Genomic DNA, 25,011 nt, shown 5'->3' with positions numbered 1-25,011 from the left:
CAGGATGGAAACTATTCTTCCTTAACAACTGCAAAAAAAGTGCACTGTGCTACATATTCAGATTTCAACAGTAAGTTCAAGGAGGCATGCATGAGAGAAGAGCTTCAACACAAGGTGAGGAATTTTATATCCGCAGCACAGTCGCACCAAGCCACCACACCTTCATAAAAGTACTTTTGTGCTGACTTTGAGCCACTGATGTATTGGCATACAAGCAACTTTCACTAGATGGCAGAAAATAATGACTAGTGACACTAAAAATTTGGACCAACTGAAGATTCTAAATTCCTGTTATTGTTTCACTGAATGTACAGGAAAAAGGATACAACCATAGGCAATGTAGGAATGCCTAACCATGTACCGATCGGCAGAGTAAAGCTATCTGCAATTCTTCCAACCTGAAAAATAGAAAAATTAAGATCAGGATTTGGTTGGACAGTAAATGATTGCTACATCAAGAAAATATCTAAATTAATGTCATTATACAAACACATCTCACAAAACAATAAACCTGTTAAGTGAAGAACTCAAGCAACTCAACTTCTTTTCAACCACATCCTGAATGCTGTTTACATTTTCATTACTGGTATTATAGTGAAAGTCACGCTCATATTCTGGAAAAAGCCACCAGGTATGGGCTGTACGGTGGAAGAAGCAGTTAAGTACTGAATGACAGTTTCTTTTGGTTGTCGTGGTGGCACACACATTTGTGGATACCATTGTCATTTAGAAACAACAAAGCCGTTTATCAAACAATGGAAAATCCAAGATTGAATAATAATGACAATATTATGGAAAGGATAGATTGGTACTCACTGTATACTGGAGATGTTGACTCACAGACAGGCACAACAAAAAAACTGCTAAACAAGTAAGCTTTCGCCAAAACGCCATCTTCTGCATTGAATGACATGCACATAAACACATTCATGCAAACACAACTCACACATATGACTCCAGACTCCACTGGTCTTGGCAGCCAGAGAAAGTGGTCATGTGTGTGTGTGTGTGTGTGTGTGTGTGTGTGTGTGTGTGTGTGTGTGTGTGTGTGTTCAATTCCTAAGAAGGATTTTTGGTCGAAAGCTTACTTGTTTAGCATGTTATGCCTGTCTTCAAGTCAACATATCCACTATAAGGTGAGGAGCAATCTATCCTTTTCATAATAAATGTGTTTGTCAATTGGATTATCTTCAACTGCGCTTCCAAAGTTTGAGTATAATAATGCATTGCAATAAATTTACTGCTGTAGCCTAAAAACCTCCCCCCCCCCCCTCCTCTCCTCCCCACCCCTCCCAAAAAAGTTTAATTTTCAAGCCTGTGACTGTGTCTTGATTTTATATGGCTGTGATGTCTTTGTGCAGGTAATCTGTCTACCGACAGTTTGTTTCACATTTACATTGGTGTAATCAAATTTCATCTGTGTGAAAATATTATGAAGAAAGGCTTTACCTTCATCTGATAATGAAACAGAAGCTGCCAACAAATTGTACATCTAAGATTTCATTTCTAGAGTGAGCACCCACGGAGCCTAATTAAGACAATGAGATGTGACTCAAACATAATTGTTAAATTTCTAATATGGAAGGAACAGTTTATGATTTGGTGATGTACTGGTCTCTTGAATGAAGTTGTCAACTGGTTTCTTCTGAGAGAAATTGGTTGCTGATAAATGGGGGGGGGGGGGGGGGGGGATCCAAAAATGATGCCAGGGAGTAGTAAGTGAGGACAAATACTGTAGAGATTATCTGAGGTTGGACTAGATACGTGAAACAGAAAAATTAGAATCATGAAACAGAAAAATGAACACATGTGAAGGGATCAGTGGAAACTGCTTGGGAAAGGAAATGCAAAAAGCTTTTCCACTACTGGCTGCAGAATGTTTCAGTACCATAGGAATATTTACACTGCATGACAAAATAAATGAAGCACCCAGAACACATGCTCAAATGTCAAAGTATCTTTGTAGATGCACACTGTCAGCGGGTAAGTAAATGATTAAGAGTTGCAATTTTCTGTTACAGAGTGGCCAACAGCATACATTAGTGTTGTTCGTCTTTAGTATCATTACCACGCTTGGTAGGGTATATTAGGGATGTGGACAGTACCACATGTTTGAGTGATCACTGTGGATGACACTAAGATGCTGCATACTTCTGTCAGAGCTTTACCACAAGGTTCTGGCTGACCACCTTTGACCGCCCCAAGGGAGGGTCCCCCCATTGTGCATCAAGCACATCATAATTGCTTCAGTCTGTGCCTATCATCCTAGAACAAGACTGGACTCCCTGGAACATTCTGTATCATTAACCTTAACTGATTGGAGACCAGCAGCTGCTGGACTAGGGAATTACTGTCCAACGCATAGGCTGCCAATAACAACACAACACAAACATGTTTGGAGTGGTGCCATGACTAAGAAGCACAGACTGTGATTGAATGGCACTGCATTGTATTCGGCAATCAATCGCTGTCTGCCCTACCCCACATGACCATCATTGGCAAGTATGGCAGTGATCTGGGGAAAGGTCCCTTTCTTCCACTGCTTTGGAGATGCACAGCATTGTTACTCCTATTGTCATTGTATGGGGAACCATGGTGTATGACTTCAAGTCACAATTGGTAAAGACCAAGAGAACTGAAGCCACAACAGTATGCAATGGCCATTCTGCATCCTCACCTGTTGGTTCTCATGCGACAGTAGTATGGTGACATTTTCAACAGGACAATATTCATCTAGATACACCATGTCTCTATGAACTGTCTGTGTGATGTTATGAGGTACTCCTGTAGCTAGCAAGATTCCCAATCTTCTCCCGAAAGTGACATGTGAGGAGTCAACTCTTAATTTCAAATCCATCCTATTGCCAGTATCCAGGATATCAAGGACCAGTTACAGCAGTTATGGACAAGTTTGCTTCAGGAGAGGAACCAATAGCTTTATGACACCCTTAAGAACTGAATCAGTACATGCATCAAGGTAACAGCAGGTGCAACACGATACTGATAAGTGGTCTCTCATACTGCCAAGTTCTTTGCAAATATCACTCTACTTTGTAATCAATGAAATAACATACCGTATTTACTCGAATCTAAGCCGCACTCGAATCTAAGCTGCACCTGAAAAATGAGACTCGAAATCAAGGAAAAAAAATTTTCCTGAATCTAAGCCGCACCTGAAAGTTGAGACTCTAAATTCAAGGGGAGAGAAAAATTATAGGCCGCATCTCCAAATCGAAACAAAGTTGGTCCATTGTAATATGAGACACAATTTAGGTGGAATGAATGATGATACAGCTACAATAGTTTGGTTCGAGTCGTAAGCTTAGCAGTTAAGCTTTACCAGGTAGCCACTGCTATGCGTCAGGCGCTCCGTCCGTATTTATACGGGTACCCTTCCTTTTCCACGTGCTTCGTCTGGTTTGAATTGATTGCTTATTTTTCTTTGATCTGATAAATGCAGTTTTCTTTGTTATAGGTGTTTACGTCACTCTAAGCTGAAAATGCATTACTGTACTGTCGTGCATTGTTTGTCGCATTCTGATAGTGCGTGTTAACGGCCTGTCGCCGCTCGCGGCATGGCTTGCTTTTGTGCGCGCTACCGCTGCTTAAAATTTAAAAAAAGAAAGAGAGAGAGAGAGAGAGAGAGAGAGAGAGAGAGAGAGAGAGAGAGAGCGAGAGAAATCGTCTCATTAGCGAAACAATGGCAAGAAACTGCTATTTGTTGTTACTTACACTGCTGCTTTCTTTGATAATGATCAACAAGAACCAAATAATAGACTGCGTATGATAGAAGATGTTCTGAACGAGAATTTAGCGAAAATTTTTCTCAGTTTGAAAATCTTTGCAGGCGCCATTACATTCTACACAGAAATTAGAGTCATCTTAGATTTAAAAATCTAGTAAATTGCCGTGCTTCATTTCTGACGGTATCACTATTAAGCATAAGAATATTACGAATATAAACATGACATGATATTTAGGCTACATTCTTCAGCATTTGCTGTTGTCTTGGTCTAGTTTCATAGTTTATTAGGCAGACAGGATTTAAATGAGATAGCAGCAAACATGAAACAATAAATGGCAAAATGTTTATAGGTGTATTCTTCTTATGGTGACGAGAATACTGCATGTGATTCACAATTTATAAAAGTTCCTATTAGCAACCATCCCTTCTCACAGATTGGAAAAAATTCAGAATGTAGAGTTGGCTATATTGACAAACATCTCAAACAGTCTTGCCAGTCGGATTTTCGTAGTACATTGAAATGCTGCTACATTCGAAGATAAACAATATGGAATTTGTATTTACTTCGTCGGATAATGTATGAAAATGCACTGGTCAAAACTCGGGGCGGAGAAAATAGCTCGTCTTCCACCTTTTTTTTTAAATTTATTTACTGACGCAGAGGTTTTGGCACCACTATTTATCTTTGTGCCTACAAAGCATGCCTGTGTAGCGCTACATATATTCGATGGCAGAAGTAAGTTGTGGCGGCACCCACCAACTTTTTTCAGAATTTCCGCTTGCTTTGCACTCGATTCTAAGCCGCAGGCGGGTTTTTGGATTACAAAAACCGGAAAAAAAGTGCGGCTTAGATTCGAGTAAATACGGTAAACCCATGAAATTTCATTTCATTTATCCTCCCATACTGGGATGTTCATTTTTTTTGTCAGGCAGTGTAATTATGTATCTTATCGCCCGGCTGAAACATTTACTGAGGTGGTGTGAGAAAGGCACGAAGAAAAACACAAGACCAATGTGGATGGATAACATGAGAGAGAAAATAAGATGTAGACCTCACATCAATAAAGAGTGGATGACATGAGGTAATAAAAGCAACAAGGGTGATTAGTGTTAAACATCTTGTTGACAAAAGGTCATTAGAGACAGAACAAAATCTGTACTGGTAACAATGGGGAAGAAAATCGGCCATGCTCTTTCAAAGGAACCATCCCTGCATTTGCCTTAAATAATTTATGGAAATTATGGAAAATCTAAATGTGCTAACCACTGTGCAACCGCACTCAGTACAAGGTAATAGGGTACAAGGAATCCTTGAGGTGGTACAAATGTGTTAATGGAAAGCTCTAGGTGGAATATAACTAATGGAAAGAGTAAAGGAGAAGATTATCCAAATAGCTGAGAGGTTGAGTGGTCAGTAGGAGGGAGATCAAAACTTACCTGCAGTAAGCAGGTTCAAATGGATACAGATACGAAGAGACTTCCAGAGCATAAACTAGCATGGAAAGTCGCATGAGTACACACTCAGGACTGCATATAACAGCAGCTGCATCAACAAGAACAATGAACAACTTGCTGACTTGAATTCAACTATTTCAAATAGACATCTTAGACATCTTCAACACTTCTACTTTTTCCTTGCATAACAACACCCTGGCTCATTTGGCAACCGTAAATCTCTGATTCCTCACTGAAAAGAAAACCTCAATGATGCAACATAACTTTATTCTCAGATTTGTCACATTTGGACTATTTCGCCTTCTTAAAACTGAAAATGAAATGAAGGGTCTGGATTCAACTGATTTGATGGCTGACTGAAGGTTGTGGCACACTCAGGGCAATTCTGAAAGCCAACATCTCCAAAACATTGACGGGTCTGTGCCTAATGCTGAGCAATGTGTCACATTACACTTAGAATAAATACAGTCAAATCCACATATCTCTGATTAAGGATTTATTACTGCCTTAGCCTATGAACTTAATGAACGCACCTAGCATGATATCCCCTACCATTTCCTACATCAGCCACACACTGGCTACGATCTGGTTTACCAAGTGAAGGACCACCCATCTCTCAAATGATCAAGGTCATACACAAGCTCATATGCAATCACTACTGAGTTTTCCGCAGTGGCTTGACATCTAGCAATCACATGTAAGATTTAACAGAAACTGATGAAATACTTTTATGGGGCAACACCTGATCGCTAAGCATGCTCAACAACACAACAGCCATGACATCATCAATACCTGCTTCACCAGGTTCCTGTGATCTCTTCCATTGCGCATGTGTATGTATCAAATGGCTTCCAACGTTTATGTGTACACATTAATTCGTAAGATAAACCCTTGTCTTAAATGTTTTGATTACAAAGCCCTGTGAAAAAACTGATACATCTCTTAAATTATTATTTATAGCCTACTTTTCACGAACCAACTATCATCACTAGCTGCTGAAGACTGATAATGCTCTCCTACTGTTTATTTATTTATTAGCTGAGCAACTGCAAACAGAGAGGCAAAGTGCAGTTTTTAAATCTAACAGAAAAATTAGTGCATGCGAGCATGTGAGACATACAAGGGAAACAAAGAAAATACTATCATGCCCAGAAGATGAATCTGAAAACTGTAATACAAATTAAGATACTGTAACACTGAATTGAATGGGGTTGGCAGAAGAAAAGGCTAAATCACGAGATTTTGTGTTAGTGGATGTTAAATGTTTCATTAAACTCAAAGATAAGAACATAGCTCAATAAGACAAATCAGTCTATATAGCAGACAGCATTTTCTAGAGGTACGTGTGAAACTACTTGTTACCAGCACGTGATGCATTCAAAAATGCAAAAGATAAATTAATCACACTAATCCTTATGAAATTGAAGACTGGCACTTTTTCTCACTGACCATTTCAATTAAAATGACATGACACCAATAACAAAATTCAGCTTCTATTCTCCATTTAACAATTTGTTTCCTCAATTTAATGGAAAAGAGTAACAACTCTTTTTAACAAATGTTGTTATGTTTTTGTTATTTGTTATAAATTTGTTGTGGTGTTGATAAAACTGCATGTGAGAGTTAACTTACAAAATAAATTATTATTTCATAGAGTAAAGTTTGGACCAGACAGAGTAACCAAAAGTAAGACTGGGGTTTAACCTTTCATCAATGGTGAAGGCATTAGAGGCAGAGCATTGGTTTATTTGAGGAAGGATGAATGAGGAAATCAAGTGTGGCCTGCCAAAGGAACCATCATGGCTTTTGGAGGAAGCAGTTTAAAGAAAACTTTAACCTAGAGAGCCAGACATGGATTTGAACCTTGCTCCTCCCAAACAAGTGCCCAGTGATTGTATTCTGCCCCATCATCACTCTGTTTGTGGAGCCGTGGAGTTATCATCATCCAACAATGGCAATGAACGTAACGGCACTAAACAGTGCTAAAGTTTTCACTCTCTGTCAATATATCTGTTATTGTTCAGTATTAGACAAAATAATTGCTTACCATTATGTCACCAAGTGGAGATGGTGGCTGAGAATTTGGAGTTGCAATGCTGGGCTGAGCAGCAAGGGCCAGTGCAGCCAAGCCGTGACCACGGAGGTGAAGCCACGCATCGTGGTGTCTGCACAATTCATAAATCCTAGCAACTGAATCGGCGTGTCCGGCAACAGCTGTCCCTGAAAAGTACATTGTTGGATTGAGGACTGGCAGTTTTTCCATACAAAGCGAAAGCTAATTTTATTTTATGCTACTTTGCACAAACTAGCATAGTAAAGTCAAAGTTTAAAAGGTGCTTTTTTTGTTTTGTTTTTTGACATCATATAATACAAAATTAAATTCAGAAGTACCCCTGGTCACATACCATAAGGGGCTTCTGAATTGTGGATGAAGATGAGGAGATTTACATTTACAAAGCAGAAGTAATGAGCTTAGTTTTCAACTGCTTAATCTGGTAGGTAGGTAGGTAGGTAGGAAGGAAGGAAGGAAGGTAGGTGGGTGGTTGGGCGTTGGAGTGAGTGAGTGGGTGTGAATCTCAGAGTTCCCAGAAATGACCACTCTGTGGTGACCGCTGCACACCCGGCCGTTACATTTTAGGTCCAGGGTTGAACATCTGATGTCTGTCATCCGATTACTGCAGGCACACTGCACGGCGTCTGTTTACGGTTGACAATGAATAACTTTGACAACATCTGGCAGCCTTCATTGTCTGTACCTCCCTCCACCTATAGCAGAGAACCACGTGCTCACTTCACTTCATCCATCCCAACACCGTTACAAAACTATACTTTGTTGCACAATCAAACACTAACTGATCAAAATTTCTGGTATCCAATTTTTTCTCTACCTTTTAGTGTCTGACACTGGGAATTAAAAAAATATGGCTACATGTGCGTGGATTTTGTCCAACACATCATGCAGTCATAGCACTACATGCTCATAGAGTTCACTGGTCCTAAACAGTAAGCTCTGGGGGCAGTATTCAGGCACCAACTCTGTATTACCATGGAGGGTTTCACATTTAATTAAATACGTGCTACCTTCAACCAATTACTGCCAAATAGTTAGATTGGAGTCTGGTTAAAAGAATAAGTACATCAGTTACTAAAGAATTCAGACATCAAACAAAAAATGGCAAGTGAGGTTACTTGAACTTGCCTGCATTCATCTTATCACTTTTTGTTAGTTGTTTTCAAGTTGGAATTCTGGAAACAGCTCAAACACCAATTACCTATCATTAAATCAATATGTAATTTTCAAAGTTACTTGCATAATGAAACAGTGCAACATATAGAAAGAAGTACAAGAACTGGAACATTTAAAGCAATTTTTAAATATGATAAAAATTGCTTTTTTCTTCCATATGTTATTACCTGCATCTGCCAAAACAATAAGAGGGATCCGCCCTCCAGCAGCATCTTCTTCCATAAGCCTCTCAAGGGCAGCGACATCAATTTTCTGCTGCGATCCAAACATTGTGTTGCAAGGCACTGGGCGAACACAGAACATTGGCAAACCCAACTGTTAAAAGGACAAAATGCTAATACAAATTGGGTTGACACTGATGAAACGTATGGAAGAAAACACGAAAAAAGTGAATGAATTCAGCTGATGTGAAGAGACAGAGGCGTTAACATACATAAAACTATTCACATTTCTATTTCTATGTTTAATTATTTTTAAAAATAAAATGAAAATCTGGATGATATGGGTGCTACGCTATGTCCCAGTTGCTAGTGCTCACTTAACCAATAAGACTTAGCTAAAGCATAATAGCCATCAGGAATTTCTTGATTTTCGGATTGGGAGGAGGGAGAGCTGTCCCCAAAACAAAGGTTGATTTGAACCCCATAATACTTAACTAAGCACAGTTCTATTGGAGTAGGTATGCTCTTTTGTCCATCTGACATTTCCAGTCTACAATCACAAGATATTGTCCTTGGACTATCGATTTCGGGCGACAATGATCATCCTCAGATCCGGTACCACTTTTACTGGCCAATGACTGATACAAATTAATAAAAGCAATGAACCCAGAACAGAGGCACCTCCGACTTTACATAATCCCATCCAGATCAAATCAATTCCCTGTTTATTGACACTGGAATGCAAACTTCTGCAGGGTTGCTACAAGTTTCCCATTGTGAAATCCCCTGATTGCCACACAAGTTTTAGCATTTTTCCCTGACAAATTCTGAGATCTCAATGGTAACAAAAGATTTAAGTTGACAAAAAGAAAAGGACTTCTGTACTTCCAAATGTGTGAGCAAAACTCTTAAGTACTAACATCAACATCTTTTGTGATGAACTGTTTCCAGATGGAGAAAGCAAGTGAAATGGTATATACGTTTCATTAAGACCACTGATGTCATATATTTCAATAAACCTTTTGTGACAAAAATATGCATTTCGTTGGAATGGCAAGAAGATTTAAAATACCTTCACTGATTTCAGAAATAACCTCAGAAAAAAGTAGGCCTCTTGAAAGAAGTGAACAAGGCAGGGAGGAGTTGTGTAAACCAACACTATAGGTGACTGCCAATGAAATGATGGTTCTACTATGTTTGTTATTGTTGGTTATTACCCACTGTGTTATTTCTATTATTTTACAGGTAATGTGTGATTTTTCTTTCACGAAATACATGAGTACATAGCATAAAAACTCCCAGGGACTGGCACAATTTTCTTCTTCTCATCATCCATACTTTCTAATATATAAACTACTTCTGAAGTGCCAAAATGTACTAGAATAAACAGAATATCTATAAAACGCCACACTGTACAATATACTTGCAGTGAGACAGTCACAATTCTTGAAAACCATTGCCCGTGGCCTCTGGCCTGCCCTGGAGCACCACAGTCCCGCATCCATGGATGTTGTTGTTGTTGTTGTTGTTGTTGTGTGGTCTTCAGTCCTGTGACTGGTTTGATGCAGCTCTCCATGCTACTCTAACCTGTGCAAGCTGCTTCATCTCACAGTACCTACTGCAACCTACATCCTTCTGAATCTGCTTAGTGTATTCATCTCTTGGTCTCCCTCTATGATTTTTATCCTCCATGCTGCCCTCCAATATTAGATTGGTGATCCCTTGATGCCTCAGAACATGTCCTATCAACCGATCCCTACTTCTAGTCAAGTTGTGCCACAAACTCCTTTTCTCCCCAATTCTATTCAATACCTCCTCATTAGTTACGTGATCTACCCATCTAATCTTCAGCATTCTTCTGTAGCACCACATTTCGAAAGCTTCTATTCTCTTCTTGTCTAAGCTATTTATCGTCCACGTTTCACTTCCATACATGGCTACATTCCATAAAAACACTTTCAGAAACTACTTCCTGACACTTAAATCTATACTCGATGTTAACAAATTTCTCTTCCTGAGAAACGCTTTCCTTGCCATTGCCAGTCTACATTTTATATCCTCTCTACTTCGACCATCATAAGTTATTTTGCTCCCCAGATAGCAAAACTCACTCACTACTTTAAGTGTCTCATTTCCTAATCTAATACCCTCAGCATTGCTCGATTTAATTCAACTACATTCCATTATCCTCGTTTTGCTTTTGTTGATGATCATCTTATATCCTCCTTTCAAGACAATGTCCATTCCGTTCAACTGCTCTTCCAAGTCCTTTGCTGTCTCTGACAGAATTACAATGTCATCGGCGAACCTCAAAGTTTTTACTTCTTCTCCATGGATTTTAACACCTACTCCGAATTTTTCTTTTGTTTCTTTCACTGCTTGCTCAATATACAGATTGAATAACATCGGGGAGAGGCTACAACCCTGTCTCACTCCCTTCCCAACCACTGCTTCCCTTTCATGCCCCTCGACTCTTTATAACTGCCATATGGTTTCTGTAAAAATTGTAAATAGCCTTTCTCTCCCTTTATTTTACGCCTGCCACCTTCAGAATCTGAAAGAGTATTCCAGTCAACACTGTCAAAAGCTTTCTCTAAGTCTACAAATGCTAGAAACGTAGGTTTGCCTTTCTTTAATCTATTTTCTAAGATAAGTTGTAGGGTCAGGGTCAGTACTGCCTCACGTGTTCCAACATTTCTACAGAATCCACTACGGAATCCAAACTGTTCTTCCCCGAGGTTGACTTCTACCAGTTTTTCCATTCGTCTGTAAAGAATTTGTTTTAGTATTTTGCAGCCCTGGCTTATTAAACTGATAGTTCGGTAATTTTCACATCTGTGAACACCTGCTTTCTTTGGGATTGGAATTATTATATGCTTCTTGAAGTCTGAGGGTATTTCGCCTGTCTTATGCATCTTGCTCACCAGATGGTAGAGTTTTGTCAGGACTGGCTCTCCCAAGGCTGTCAGTAGTTCTAATGGAATGTTGTCTACTCCGGGGGCCTTGTTTCGACTCAGGTCTTTCAGTGCTCTGTCAAATCTTCACACAGTATCATGTCTCCCATTTCATCTTCATCTACATCCTCTTCCATTTCGATAATATTGTCCTCAAGTAGATCGCCCTTGTATAGACCCTCTATATACTCCTTCCACCTTTCTGTTTTCCCTTCTTTGCTTATTACTGGATTTCCATTTGAGCTCTCGATATTCATGCAAGTCGTTCTCTTCTCTCCAAAGGTCTCTTTAACTTTCCTGGAGGCAGTGTCTATCTTACACCTAGTGAGACAAGCCTCTATATCCTTACATTTATCCTCTAGCCAACCCTGCTTAGCCACTTTGCACTTCCTGTCGATCTCATTTTTGAAACGTTTGTATTCCTTTTTGCCTGCTTCATTTACTGCATTTTTATATTTTCTCCCTTCATAAATTAAATTCAATATATCTTCTGTTACCCAAGGGTTTCTACCAGCCCTCGTCTTTTTACCTATTTGATCCTTTGCTGCCTTCACTATTTCATCCCTCAAAGCTACCAATTCTTCTTCTACTGTATTTCTTTCCACCATTCCTGTCAATTGTTCCCTTACTCTCTCCCTGAAACTCTGTACAACCTCTGGTTTAGTCAGTTTATCCAGGTTCCATCTCCTTAAATTCCCACCTTTTTGCAGTTTCTTCAGTTTTAATCTACAGTCCATAACTAATAGATTGTGGTCAGAGACCACATCTGCCCCTGGAAATGTCTTACAATGTAAAACCTGGTTCCTAAATCTTGGTCTTACCATTATATAATCTATCTGAAACCTGTCAGTATCTCCAGGTTTCTTCGATGTATACAACCTTCTTTTATGATTTTTGAAGCAAGTGTTAGCTATGTTTAAGTTATGCTCTGTGCAAAATTCTACCAGGTGGCTTCCTCTCTCATTTCTTAGCCCCAATCCATATTCACCTACTAAGTTTCCTTCTCTCCCATTTCCTACTACCGAATTCGAGTCACCCATGACTATTAAATTTTCATCTCCCTTCACTATCTGAATAATTTCTTTTATCTCATCATACATTTCATCAATTTCTTCGTCATCTGCAGAGCTAGTTGGCATATAAACTTGTACTACTGTAGTAGGCATGGGCTTCGTGTCTACCTTGGCCACAATAATGCATTCACTATGCTGTTTGCAGTAGCTTACACACACTCCTATTTTTTTTTATTCATTATTAAACCTATTCCTGCACTACCTCTATCTGATTTTGTATTTATAACCCTGTATTCGCCTGACCAAAAGTCTTGTTCCTCCTGCCACCAAACTTCAATAATTCCCACTGTAACTAACTTTAACCTATCCATTTCCCTTTTTAAATTTTCTAACCTACCTGCCCGATTAAGGGATCTGACATTCCACGCTCCGATCCGTAGAACACCAGTTTTCTTTCTCCTGATAACGACGCCCTCTTGAGTAGTCCCCGCCCGGAGATCCGAATGGGGGACTATTTTACCTCCGGAATATTTTACCCAAGAGGACGCCATCATCATTTAATCATACAGTAAAGCTGCATGTCCTCGGGAAAAATTACGGCTGTAGTTTCCCCTTGCTTTCAGCCGTTCGCAGTACCTGCACAGCAAGGCTGATTAGGTTAGTGTTACAAGGCCAGATCAGTCAATCATCCAGACGGTGGCCCCTGCAACTACTGAAAAGGCTGCTGCCCCTCTTCAGGAACCACATGTTTGCCTGACCTCACAGCAGATACCCCTCTGTTGCGGTTGCACCTACGGTACGGCTATCTGTATCGCTGAGGCACGCAAGGCCCCCCCCCACCAACGGCAAGGTCCATGGTTCATGGGATGGATCCATGGATAAACCACAAAAATCCGCTGCATTAAGCCACACACAAGACAGATCTGGACTGCAGGCAGATTGGTGAGACTAGATCTGGTGGGAAGGGTCTGCACATTAGTGGGAACCGAATGGCTTCAGATCGGCAAGCCTGATCTGTTAGAGATACCCACAGCAATGACCTACGGTTTTGGCCTGTGATGGAAATCCACTCGTGTGGCCAGCTATTAACATGTCACAGACACCATGTTGATGAATGAGACCATGGTGATCAATCCATGCAACAGGTAAGTTGCGTGAATACTCAGAGAATCAGTACGAATCAGAATAGGTAGCAACTCACTATAAAGATGATCGCCAAGCCGCAGACAGGCAAATAGAAATGACAATAACATTCTCATAACGAAATTTTTGGCCATAGGCTTTGTCAGAAAATGAGGGCTCACACATTTTCATACAATCACTCAAACACAACTTGTGCATACGACTGCCATCTCTGGCCACTGTGTCAACAGTCTCTGAGAATCATATCCAAACAAACCACTCCTCATGCCTCCCTGCCTCTTGTCGGCAGCTGCTAGGCTAGCGGCAAGGTGAGAAGCAGTAAGAATGAGAGTGTTGGGAAGCGACGCACGTACTAAGCTGCGCCAAGCCAGTGATGATACATGACTTCTCAGTAAACAAACCTTTACATCTACCAAGACAAAAACAAGATTTTTCCAATTTTTTCCCCCCAAATTTCCCTGAAACATTTGAAATTTCTTGATATTTCCTGATTTCCAGAACTTGTGGCAGCCATGCTCTGTTTCCTATATCGCAGGTGAGTAATGAAGCATTGTTTATCCTTCCTCTAATTTTATAATTTTCCAATTAGTGCATGTGTTTGCATGGTTCAAACAATCTCATGATTATGTTAAATCGAATATGACTACTGTCTCAATTTATCATTTAGCCCTAAAGTGGGCCACACTCAAAAGAATACATCAATCTTTTTGTGGTTATTGTTTCTATGCAAGTCTTATTAGCTGCTCATTTGTACATGGGGGGTTTCATGTACGACAGAAACGTTGTGTCTGGCGTTGCACAGGGACTGATGCTGGAGAGGCAGCATACTCTTTGCCCCATTTCTGGGACTGACTGGTAGCATATCGGTTTTAGCTTAACTAGATGCATTACGAGCAGCCTTGGAAGGAAGCCAGAGAAAATAAAATCATTCTGCCACTTAGAAAGGCGTGTCATCAGCATCAGCTCAGACAACTGTATACTAATTTAATATTTTTTTAACTGATGAAGAAGAATGCCTGTGGTTATCGGGGTACATGAACTCTCAGAATAATCAACACTGGAGTTCTGAAAATCCTTATCACTTATGTCAAGAGCCTCTGCGTGTTTTGGAAACATGAGTGTCATGTGCAATTAGAGCAACATGAATTACTGGACCAATGTTTTTGCCCAACTCTTATAGAGGATGTGTGTGTTCTTTCTATGCAATTTTTATTCCAATATACCTTAGCTATTACATATTTTCATTTTTAATTGTTTACCCATTTTATGCACTTTTTTAAAAAATCACATTATATGCCTACAGTATGATGCAATAAATGTACATTGATTTTTGTAATTTGTTTCAATAAAATGTGTTGTCAGTTGGCATGAGAGCCAACACCGGGATACAAGAGGAAGCCGAAAGGCACGCGTTTTAGCTCACGCAGGCCTGGCGTGAGGTCTGGAACAGGTCAAGAAAATTAGAATTTAGAAAAAAATGGACGTAGCTGGTGGAATACTTAACTTTAATCCGTTAATGGTGAACGTCGCTCTTGATGGTACATTATTCATAATATCAATAGTAACTGGTAATGGCGCCTTGCTAGGTCGTAGCAAATGACGTAGCTGAAGGCTATGCTAACTATCGTCTCGGCAAATGAGAGCGTATTTTGTCAGTGAACCATCGCTAGCAAAGTCAGTTGTACAACTGGGGCGAGTGCTAGGAAGTCTCTCTAGACCTGCCGTGTGGCGGTGCTCGATCTGCAATCACTGATAGTGGCGACACGCGGGTCCGACATATACTAACGGACTGCGGCCGATTTAAAGGCTACCACCTAGCAAGTGTGGTGTCTGACAGTGACACCACAAAATGGTTGAGTCTGATGTAATTAATGGTATGCCCATACAGAGGGTGTGAATGTTTGGATATGAAGTAATGAAAGGCACCTGCAGTCTTTTGCAAGCAACAGATTTCATTTTTGTATTAAATGCCTACCACTTTGGTCACTGGCTGTATCTTTTGTAATGACTGCTATATGCATTTCTGTATTCAAATTGTAGTCTACAAGTGCATGACTGCATATCAATGTGACCACACCAGGTGTTTTCTGGCATGCTGTCTTTTACATATAGCTCACGTGGCTGTGTGACACTGGTTGTAAGCACTGTTGTTTTACTGTTTTTCTTTTTGCAATAAAATTCAGACTGTTTGGTGTTCTTCCTTCCTGACCCAACCTCATCTTCAGACAGGTAAGCAAACAAGAGAGTGGAACTAACAACTGACAAAAAGACACCCCGTCAAGTGTACACACTACCTATGCACCTGTCACAGTATTATGGGGTCTTTTTAATGACACTAACTGCCCTTCAGTCGGATCGATAGATGTGTGATGTTGCAGTATGTAGTGAAGTAAACACTCTTATTCATACATGATACGTTACTTCACTACTATTCTGGAAACACATGGAATTATGATTTAATTTTATTGTCTGGCTAACTCACAAAATTTTAGTTATGTATGACTGACTGAATGTTTGGACTGTAACCACAGCATATCTGTTTCATGCATTATACAGTAGTACACTCACAAGAAAATTTCTACACAAGCAAAACTGAACAGAATTTCAGTACTTAAAAGAAGAATATTTTAAATCCAACCAATGATGGCTGATTATTATTGTTTAAAAGGCAAGAAGGATTTGTAAGAAATGATAAAATTCTAAAAATCCAGATATTTAACTCTCATCTGACGCCCAATTAGAAATTTTGTGACAGTGAATTCAGTTACTACTTCAGTTCTATGGAGGAAAATGGTTTTTATGAACATCTGAAGAGTGGAAGTGGGAAACATTCTAAATTGCAAATCTCACATTTGTCAGGAGAATCAGAACCAATATATCTGTTTTTGAACAAAACTTATTTGTATACACACAATGAGAAGGTACTGACACCACATAATTATCCTGCCTACCTTATGACTGCAAAAAATGAGAAAAATTGTAAAAAAAACTAATTTATCAAGAATGTTCTAAGTGCCATATCAGGAAATTAACTGGTTCTTAGTGCTAATAAGAAAGGTTTTGTTCCCGATGAGATTCAAATTTTACCGCCACATAACATCATTGATGTCCACAGATGATGTTATGTACACAGTTGTCCTAGCAGTGTGTGTTCTCTGTCTGTGTGTGTTCCTTGTTCAGTGTGCAGTCCTTTATGAATAAAGTTGTTCGTTAAACACGTGTTGTTGCCGTAATTTCAAGTCCTAATCCTAACAGGTTATGGGCCCAGGTTTCACGCGAGCAGTAAAAGCGATACTCTTTTGTTTATATGAAAACGGAAATTCGTAAGCTGAAGTGTGGGAATAAACTGAGTCTGTTAACACGACAAATATAGTGCACATGGCTGCTGGACACGGAGTTCGAGTGGAAACATTATCATGCGATAACTACGACATATTGAGAATTCAAATCGAAGCAGTACTCATCAAGAACTACACGTGGGGGTATGTATCTGGAGACATACCGCAACAGCAGTGACTGGTGAAGGCGCCGCACTCGCCGCTGCACAAGCCGCGTACAAAGCGTGGTTAACTGCAGACAGGAAGGCGAAGGCACACCTCATTCTATCCACCAGCCCCACGGAACTGAAGCAAGTGAAGAACTGCAGCACATCACGTAAGGTATGGCTCAAACTTGAATCAATTTATGCATCCAAAGGACCTGCTCACAAAGCAACGCTACTGAAACGTCTCACTCTTCACAAGATGCAACCTAGTGACGATGTACCACATCTTAATGAATTCTTCGATGCAGTGGAAAAATTACAAGCAATGGACGTCGATATAAACGATGATTTATTGTCGATAATGTAGCTCTACAGTTTGCCAGATAGTTATGGTAATTTTAGGTGTCCAATCGAATCTCGTGATGACCTAGCTGATGTCGAGACACTAAAAGTGAAAATCTTGGAAGAAAACAACGTGAGAGTTCAGAAAGACAGTGAAAATGCGAGTGCTGCAATGTTTGTCAAACCGGTCAGGCCTAAACATTTCGTAAACAAATCAAAAGGCGCCTTAAGTGACTATGTCAAATCGGAACAAAAATCAAAACAGAAGTGAAGGCGGGAAAAATCATCATTCAGGTGTAGTTTTTGCAACAAGAAAGACCACAAAGAAGAAGAGTGTTTCTTCAAAAGAAAGCTAATTGCGCAAGCTGCAAATAAAGTTGATGAAGCTCATTGCTGTTTTTCCATTAACGAACATGCTCCGAAGTCTCGTGAACCAAACGTTTTGTGGTGTATAGACAGTGGTTGCACATCATCCATGTGTAATGACCCTAAAGTGTTCACAAGTGTAACCAAAGTGCATGAAAGTTTAACGCTTGCAGACAACAGTGCTACGCAAGTGACAGCTAAAGGTGGCGTACGCATCAAAATCTCAGCCAGTGATACAAACTCCAGTACGCTGAAAAACACTTTGTATGTGCCAAAACTCTGAACCAATCTAACCTCAGTCACGAAGGTTGTGGACAGCAATCACACTGTTACCTTTGAGAAAAATCGCGCATTTATAAGGGACACTAACGATAAAGTTAAGGTGATTGCAAACAGAATTGGTAACCTGTTTTACTTGCATGAAAAAAGCCCAAAGGCCTGTACAGCTGCTGAGACAAAAATTACAAAATGTGACACGCAAATCTGGCATGCTCATTTAGGACACTTGAACTCTGGAGATATTAGAATGCTCAAGGATGAGTATGTGACAGGCTTAAAATTCAGTGATGCAGACTTCACCAAGTGCATATGTCTTGAAGGAAAGATCACATCCACCCCCTTCACCAGGCGGGATGAAAACAAAAGTGACCTCCTGGAGTTAGTACATTCAGATGTCTGTGGGCCAATGAGAGAAAAATCTCTAGGTGGTGCAAGATATTTTGTAACCTTCATAGATGACAACTGCAGATGGTGTCAAGTCTACTTTCTTTGACACAAGGGGGAAGTTGTGGACAGATTTGTTGAATTCAAGAACTTTGCTGAAAATCAGACTGGATGTAAAATCAAATCTTTCCAGTCAGATAACAGCAAGGAATACTGCAATGAAAGGATGGACTCCATCTTCCGAGCGGCAGGAATACAGCGATGTTGAAAAGTTCCTTATTCACCACAACAGAATGGTGTTGCTGAGCGAAAGAACCGATCCTTGGTTGAAGTGGCTCGCTGCATGATGCTGGGGTCTGGACAGCCACCATCACTTTGGGCCGAAGCTATTAACACAGACAACCACATCCGAAATCGCTGACTAACCAAAGGACTTTCAGGTGGAACTCCATATGAAAAGTGGATGGAGAAGACACCAGACCTGTCACATCTTCGTGTATTCAGTGAAAGTGTCATCATCCTGGACAAATTGCCAAATAAGGGGAAGTTCCATTTGAGAGGCAACCAAGGAATCTTCGTAGGCTACTCAGACTGTTCAAGTACCTATCGTGTGTGGGTGCCAAAAGACCACAAGATAAACACATCATAAGATGTCAGGTTCCTTGATCATAACAGTTTTGAACCCAAGCAAACCTATGTAGACCTCTCTGCAGATGAACAACATCATTGCCAAAGAAGAATCATCTGCATGGAGCTTTCACCAGGAGACTTGAGTGACAACAGAAGCTGTGAGTCAGAATCATTCTCTGATGAAGAACCACTTTACAGTTTTGAAGAAGAAGAAGAAGAAGTCACCTTGCTACCACACAATATCATTTCAGATGATAACCTGTCGTGTGGTGAGGACAGCAATTCCTCAAGTGTCACACCTGCTCCACAGCTTGTACCAGATGTTTCAAGTCATCACATCAGCTTTGCTGCTAGTGCAACAGAAATGAGTGTTGAGGATGCATTGAACGGTCCAGATAGTCAAGAATGGTTTCGCGCTATATACGATCAAGTCAAGTCGCTAGTCAAGAATGAAACCTGGGACACTGTGGACAGACCAGCAAACAGAAAAATAATTGACTGCAGAACTGTCTTAAGAAACAAATACGGTAGTGATGGATCCTTGCTACAAAGAAAGGCCAGAGTAGTTGCACGAGGATTCAACGAAAGACCCAGAGCTGACTTTGTGGAAACATTCTCTCCAGTTGCAAGAATCATTCAGACTCCTCATGGCTCTGGCAGTGAAGTTTAACTTGCATGTCTCACAGCTGGATTTCACCACTGCATTCCTCAATGGTGAAATAGATACTGAAATCTTCATGAAAAAGCCGGACTAATTAGCCAAGTTCTTACAGAAGATGAGAGATGTAGAGGAGGACCATCACATAGCCAAAAAGGCAGATGATATGCTCCAGAAGCTAAAATCTGGTGACAAAGTGTGCAAGCTTACAAAAGCCACCTATGGATTGTGCCAAGCTGGCAGACAGTGGCATGCCAAATTAAACACCACATTGATGTCAATCAGATTGCAGCCCACTAGTGCAGATCCTTGTGTATATGTGGACAGTGTGGGAAATTGTCAAGTCTTCCTGCTCACTTATGTTGACAACATCACAATTGCATCATCAGACCCGGAAAGGACAAGGCAGATCCAGGACAAGTTATCTGTCAGATTTGACGTCAAGGATCTTGGTCCTGTGAAATGCTACCTGGGCATTGATGTAAATCAGCCTGTTGACAAACTCACGCTGTGTCAAAGTGGCTACATCAGAGAAGTTTTACACTGATTCCGAATGGATGACTGCAAGCCCGTAAGAACCCTGTTGGTGACCAGGATCAAACTGGATATTGCAGCTGCAAGTACAGCGGATGGGACTCAGTATCCATTCATTCAGGGAACTGCTCAGAGCGTTGATGTACATCGTCATTGGCACTCGACCTGATATATGCCATGCAGTCAATAAGCTAAGCCAATACAACAACAGCCATAATCTTGTTCACTGGCAGGCAGCTAAACGAATCCTTAAATACCTCAAGGGAACAATTGACAAGAAACTAACCTACGTCAAGGATAAAGAGGGAATATTCGGTTTTGCAGATGCAGGGTGGGGAAATTCTGATGCTGACAGGAAGTCTTATACTGGTTACAACTTCATCTTGTGCAAGTCAGCAATCTCATGGTGTTCGCGCAAGCAGAGGACCATCACTCTCTCATCAACTGAGGCTGAGTATATGAGTATCTCCGAAGCAGCAAAGGAGGTGATTCACCTATCAACCTTCGTGAAGGAGCTGGGTTTAGTGGAGCTGTCAAACATTGTACTGTTCAATGACAACCAGTCAGCTGGAAAATTGGCAAATAATCCAGTTTTCCACTCAAAGACAAAACATATTCACATAAAGTACCACTTCATTCGCCAGGCCCTGCAAGATTATCCACTGAAACTGGAATATCGGTCAACAGAAGACATGGTAGCAGATGTGCTGACGAAGGCCTTTCCTGCGCCGAAGCATGAGATGTGTGTTGTTGGACTGACTGCGAACCTAGAACCACAAACTTAAGGACTCAGGTTCATCGATTTATACCTGTGTGTAAAAATTGAGGGGCCATGTTGAGATTCAAATTTTACCGCCACATAATATTGTTGGTGTCCACAGATGTTGTTATGTACACAGCTGTCCTAGCAGTGTGTGTTCTCTGTCTGTGTGTGTTCCTTGATCAGTGTGCGGTCCTTTACGAATAAAGTTGTTCGTTAAACACATGTCGTCACTGTAATTTCAAGTCCTAATCCTAACAGTTCCAAGTGCCATTAATACACAGGCACTATGTTTTACTTGTGATAATACAAGTAGAGGAGTAAAGCAATAATATTTAAACTAGCAGAACTGTAGTCAACAAAAAATCGTTTCTCATTTCTTTCACATTTCTGCAGCATAAAAATATTAAATTCACAAAAAAACATCCCTCAGTATTGACTTGTTTCTTATACAACTCCATTATTGTGATCAGATGTGGCAAAGTTTACGGTAAACTCTCATGCTGTTAAGGAAATGGCAACTAAACAGTTCTTCCTGTTTTGCAGCTAATAAACATTGGCATGGAAAGAAGTATGGCATAGCCTGTGTGTGCCATGGTCTTTCCTCCTAAGTAAACTGACATTTTTCCATTCTTCTGTTTCGGAATTAGAGTTTTAAATAGCTACTTGAGATGAATGAGTATAAGACACTTTGATCATACTGAATTTGGAGATTTTACTTACTTGCATTGACAACAATGTTTCAGCAGTACCTTTAAAATCAAAGAAGTCAGTTGCGTGCACTGGAATCACATGGAATGGGTTCATAGCTTTAACTGACTGAACTCCTGAGCGAAGCACTGCTTGACACAAAGACCATGCACCTTCTAGTAATGAATGTCTAAAACATTTTCTCTCCGATTTGACACTTGGAACAAGTCTAGGAATGTGCAACAGAGTACTGAGAATGCAGAAACACAGATTACATGTTTCTCAGAAAAATGGCATTTACATTTTTCATTTCAGCTCCTCATATGAATGCATTAAGTCTGGAAAGTTGATTTGTGATAAATGAATTGTACACCACAGATTTATTGAAACACTGCAATTTTTTCTTCAACTTAACATCATAATCCACATGAAATTAAAAAAAAAAAAAAGCTTCATTACGTACAACACCACCACTAACTTTTATTTTTAAGAAGATAAAAAAGTAATAGACACGACAGAAATATCATAAGAGATTTCAAACACAGTAACTTTTGGGAGGATATATAGCCTGACAGCAGTCTACAATAAATTATCTAATAACAAATCCATGAAATCCCTTCAAAATAAAATCTAGTGTGGACCAAATGATCTAGCTATACTATCCAAAACAGTTAAGTGCCTCCTCCACCACATACAAATACAAAATTGTCTGCACTGTACAGTAACTGAACATCTGCATTACACACTTCTTTTTCTTTTCTTTCTTTCTCTCTTTTTTACTTCCATCCTGCAAGGAAGCCAAGCTATCTAGTGGCAGCAAAAATATGACAACAAAACTAGGTATAAGTTATTCTTCTATTTAGTTGCATTATGACGATTAAGTGCTTCTACATAAAATACAAAAGGTTTACCTGACGGCAGATATGTTGAACAACTCCTAGAGGTGAAGCAACACTGCTGTAAATAACAGGAGGGTGTGACGAGAGGGCTTCGTAGCCATCCTCTAGGTATTTCGGATACTTATAATGCAGCATCATACGAGTCAGCCGTACAACACCATCCATGGGATCATCATGGAAAAATGAAGCACTGTCAAGAAACCTGCAAGGATAAACAATTCTTTTTATCTTTTGATACTTCAAGGATTAGGCTATATCATATTATTATGACCTTAAGTTTAAAGAAGCAATCCAAGAATAATGCTTGAGACATGACGTCTTATATTGCTCCTATCTAGAGCCTGTGTATTGGGAGAATGACCCGTGCGTGCACAGTGACAGATGGTCTGAAGTGGGTTCAGTCGAGTACGTAGTTCTAATTTTCATCCACCGGAGTACAGTAGCGGACAGAGACATTCAAGAAACAGGTCAAGAGAATGTTTTTGTGAATTGTTCGGTTTATTTCTCGAAGGCTTTCTTGTTTATTTATGTTTGTACAGTTCTGTGTTGCTTTTAGTAGTGTGAATGATGCATGAATGTGATCTAAAGTAAATATGTAAATCATTGTTCTGCTCATGAATGCTGTAGTAAGAGGAAGTTTTGAAACAGTGTGAATGCAGATGACGGAGAATTTTGTATCATAATTTGTTAAGTAAGTTTATGGTAAAAGGAAAGCTAATTCGAGTGCAAATGAAAATAGTTAATAACGTAAAGTATAATACAAATATCAAAATGTTAAATATTTATTTCGGGAAAAGTACAGGTCGAAAGTGTGTTATTTGTTGATTGGTTAGCCATGAAAAGCATGGACTAATGTGGGAGAATGATGTTTTTCTATTGGCCTTAAAAAAACTGACCAATGAGAACGGAGTATTCTTGGTGCGTCTTTTCTCTCCGAGATATAGAATGCTAACATGAGTCTTAAGTAGTTGGAGCCTAGATGATACGGCCATGTGTAGGAGGAGTTCCGAAGGAAGTTATAGTTTGCAGGTTTTATTTGTGCTACATGTTTTGAACGTGTTTTAAATTGAAGGTATATTTATACCAGTGTGTTTCTTTTAGAAAGTACAAATTTCTTAAGTAATTTTTTGTATGAGAAAAGACAGTAAACCCACATCATATATTCAGCAGATTGGTGAGCGAAAGCTTGAGTGCATTAGACACCGATAAACATAATAGCATAACGAGCATTTTCATTTAGGAACAGTCTGTGTTTAGTAGCTGTTCAGATTTCGGGAAATAAATTACCATAAACTTGCTAACATGTTAGGATTAGCATAGGCTTGGCAGTGAATGTGTAATTCTCAACTTCAGAATATACCAAAGTTTTGCCAGTATTTCCACCTTTCATTCAAAATTAAGACCTTTTCCCGATTTTCAGAGTAGTTATGTCATATATTGAGCTTGGTGCGAGTCGCAGTACGGTAAATTTCTGCTCGGCTTTCCTACCGGCGATCTGCTGTGACTAGTTCACAGGTAGGTGCTAGTAAAAAGGATGGAAGGAACTGTGCTGTCCCAAGCTCACTATAGTCGAAAGTAAATACGGAAGCTAAATACTTCTACAGTCACCTACTGGCAGAAATGTAATTGCAATTACAAATCAAAGAGAAACTTTTTGTATGAAATTTAACAAAGCAACACAATAATTTTGACAGAACACTGTATTGTCCAATAAAGAGATGTCTCCTGAAGATAATTTCTTAATATTCTTCCTTTTTCTTCTGAAAAATGGAATATAAAATGTTTATCAGAGAAGTGGCCCATAACCACAACTCAATACAATAAACAAAGATGATACTGTCATCAGAGTTTAAAGACTGCTGACCGAGCATGCTGTAATTTAGCTGGCGAAATAAGCAGAAGAAAAAATATCATTCTATGTGGCAGGATCTATAAAGGTTAACTACAGTGCAGTGCACTACATACACTCCTAAATACAGGGTTTTGCAGGACGAATGACAAATATTTCATTATTTCAGGAGGCAGCTAAACAGACAATTTCGACATAAAACTTTCATATGAACAGTGTCCAACATTCAGCGAGTGCAAAGACATAGCCTTTTGAAGATGACATATAAATCTGTGACGTACAAGTGTTAAGTCTGAATATGATACATGAATCAAATTTGTAGTTTCAAGCTATTCCCTGATGGTAATACCAGTGTTCAACACAATATTATGCTTCCTTAGTCACATTGAATCAACAAATGGTGAGTAGCAACTATCCT

The 25,011-nt window shown here is 39.7% G+C and overlaps 1 protein-coding gene across 1 annotated transcript in view; it reads right to left on the bottom strand.

The window, feature by feature from the left end:
• The window catches only part of LOC126458254 (putative pyridoxal-dependent decarboxylase domain-containing protein 2), an 80,410-nt gene that overhangs the window by 47,550 nt on the left and 7,849 nt on the right, over positions 1–25,011 (bottom strand). Inside the window, exons 4-7 of the mRNA XM_050095167.1 lie at positions 22,757–22,946; positions 8,615–8,762; positions 7,248–7,420; positions 327–398 (exon numbers count right to left, since the gene is read on the bottom strand). Coding sequence (XP_049951124.1) covers positions 327–398; positions 7,248–7,420; positions 8,615–8,762; positions 22,757–22,946 — 583 coding nt within the window. The remainder of the gene's footprint in view (positions 1–326; positions 399–7,247; positions 7,421–8,614; positions 8,763–22,756; positions 22,947–25,011) is intronic.

The sequence above is a fragment of the Schistocerca serialis genome, chromosome 2 (assembly GCF_023864345.2).
Source record: "Schistocerca serialis cubense isolate TAMUIC-IGC-003099 chromosome 2, iqSchSeri2.2, whole genome shotgun sequence".
Lineage (NCBI taxonomy): Eukaryota > Metazoa > Arthropoda > Insecta > Orthoptera > Acrididae > Schistocerca > Schistocerca serialis.
Note: the sequence above shows the minus strand (reverse complement) of the source record. Positions and strands in the feature narration are given on the sequence as shown.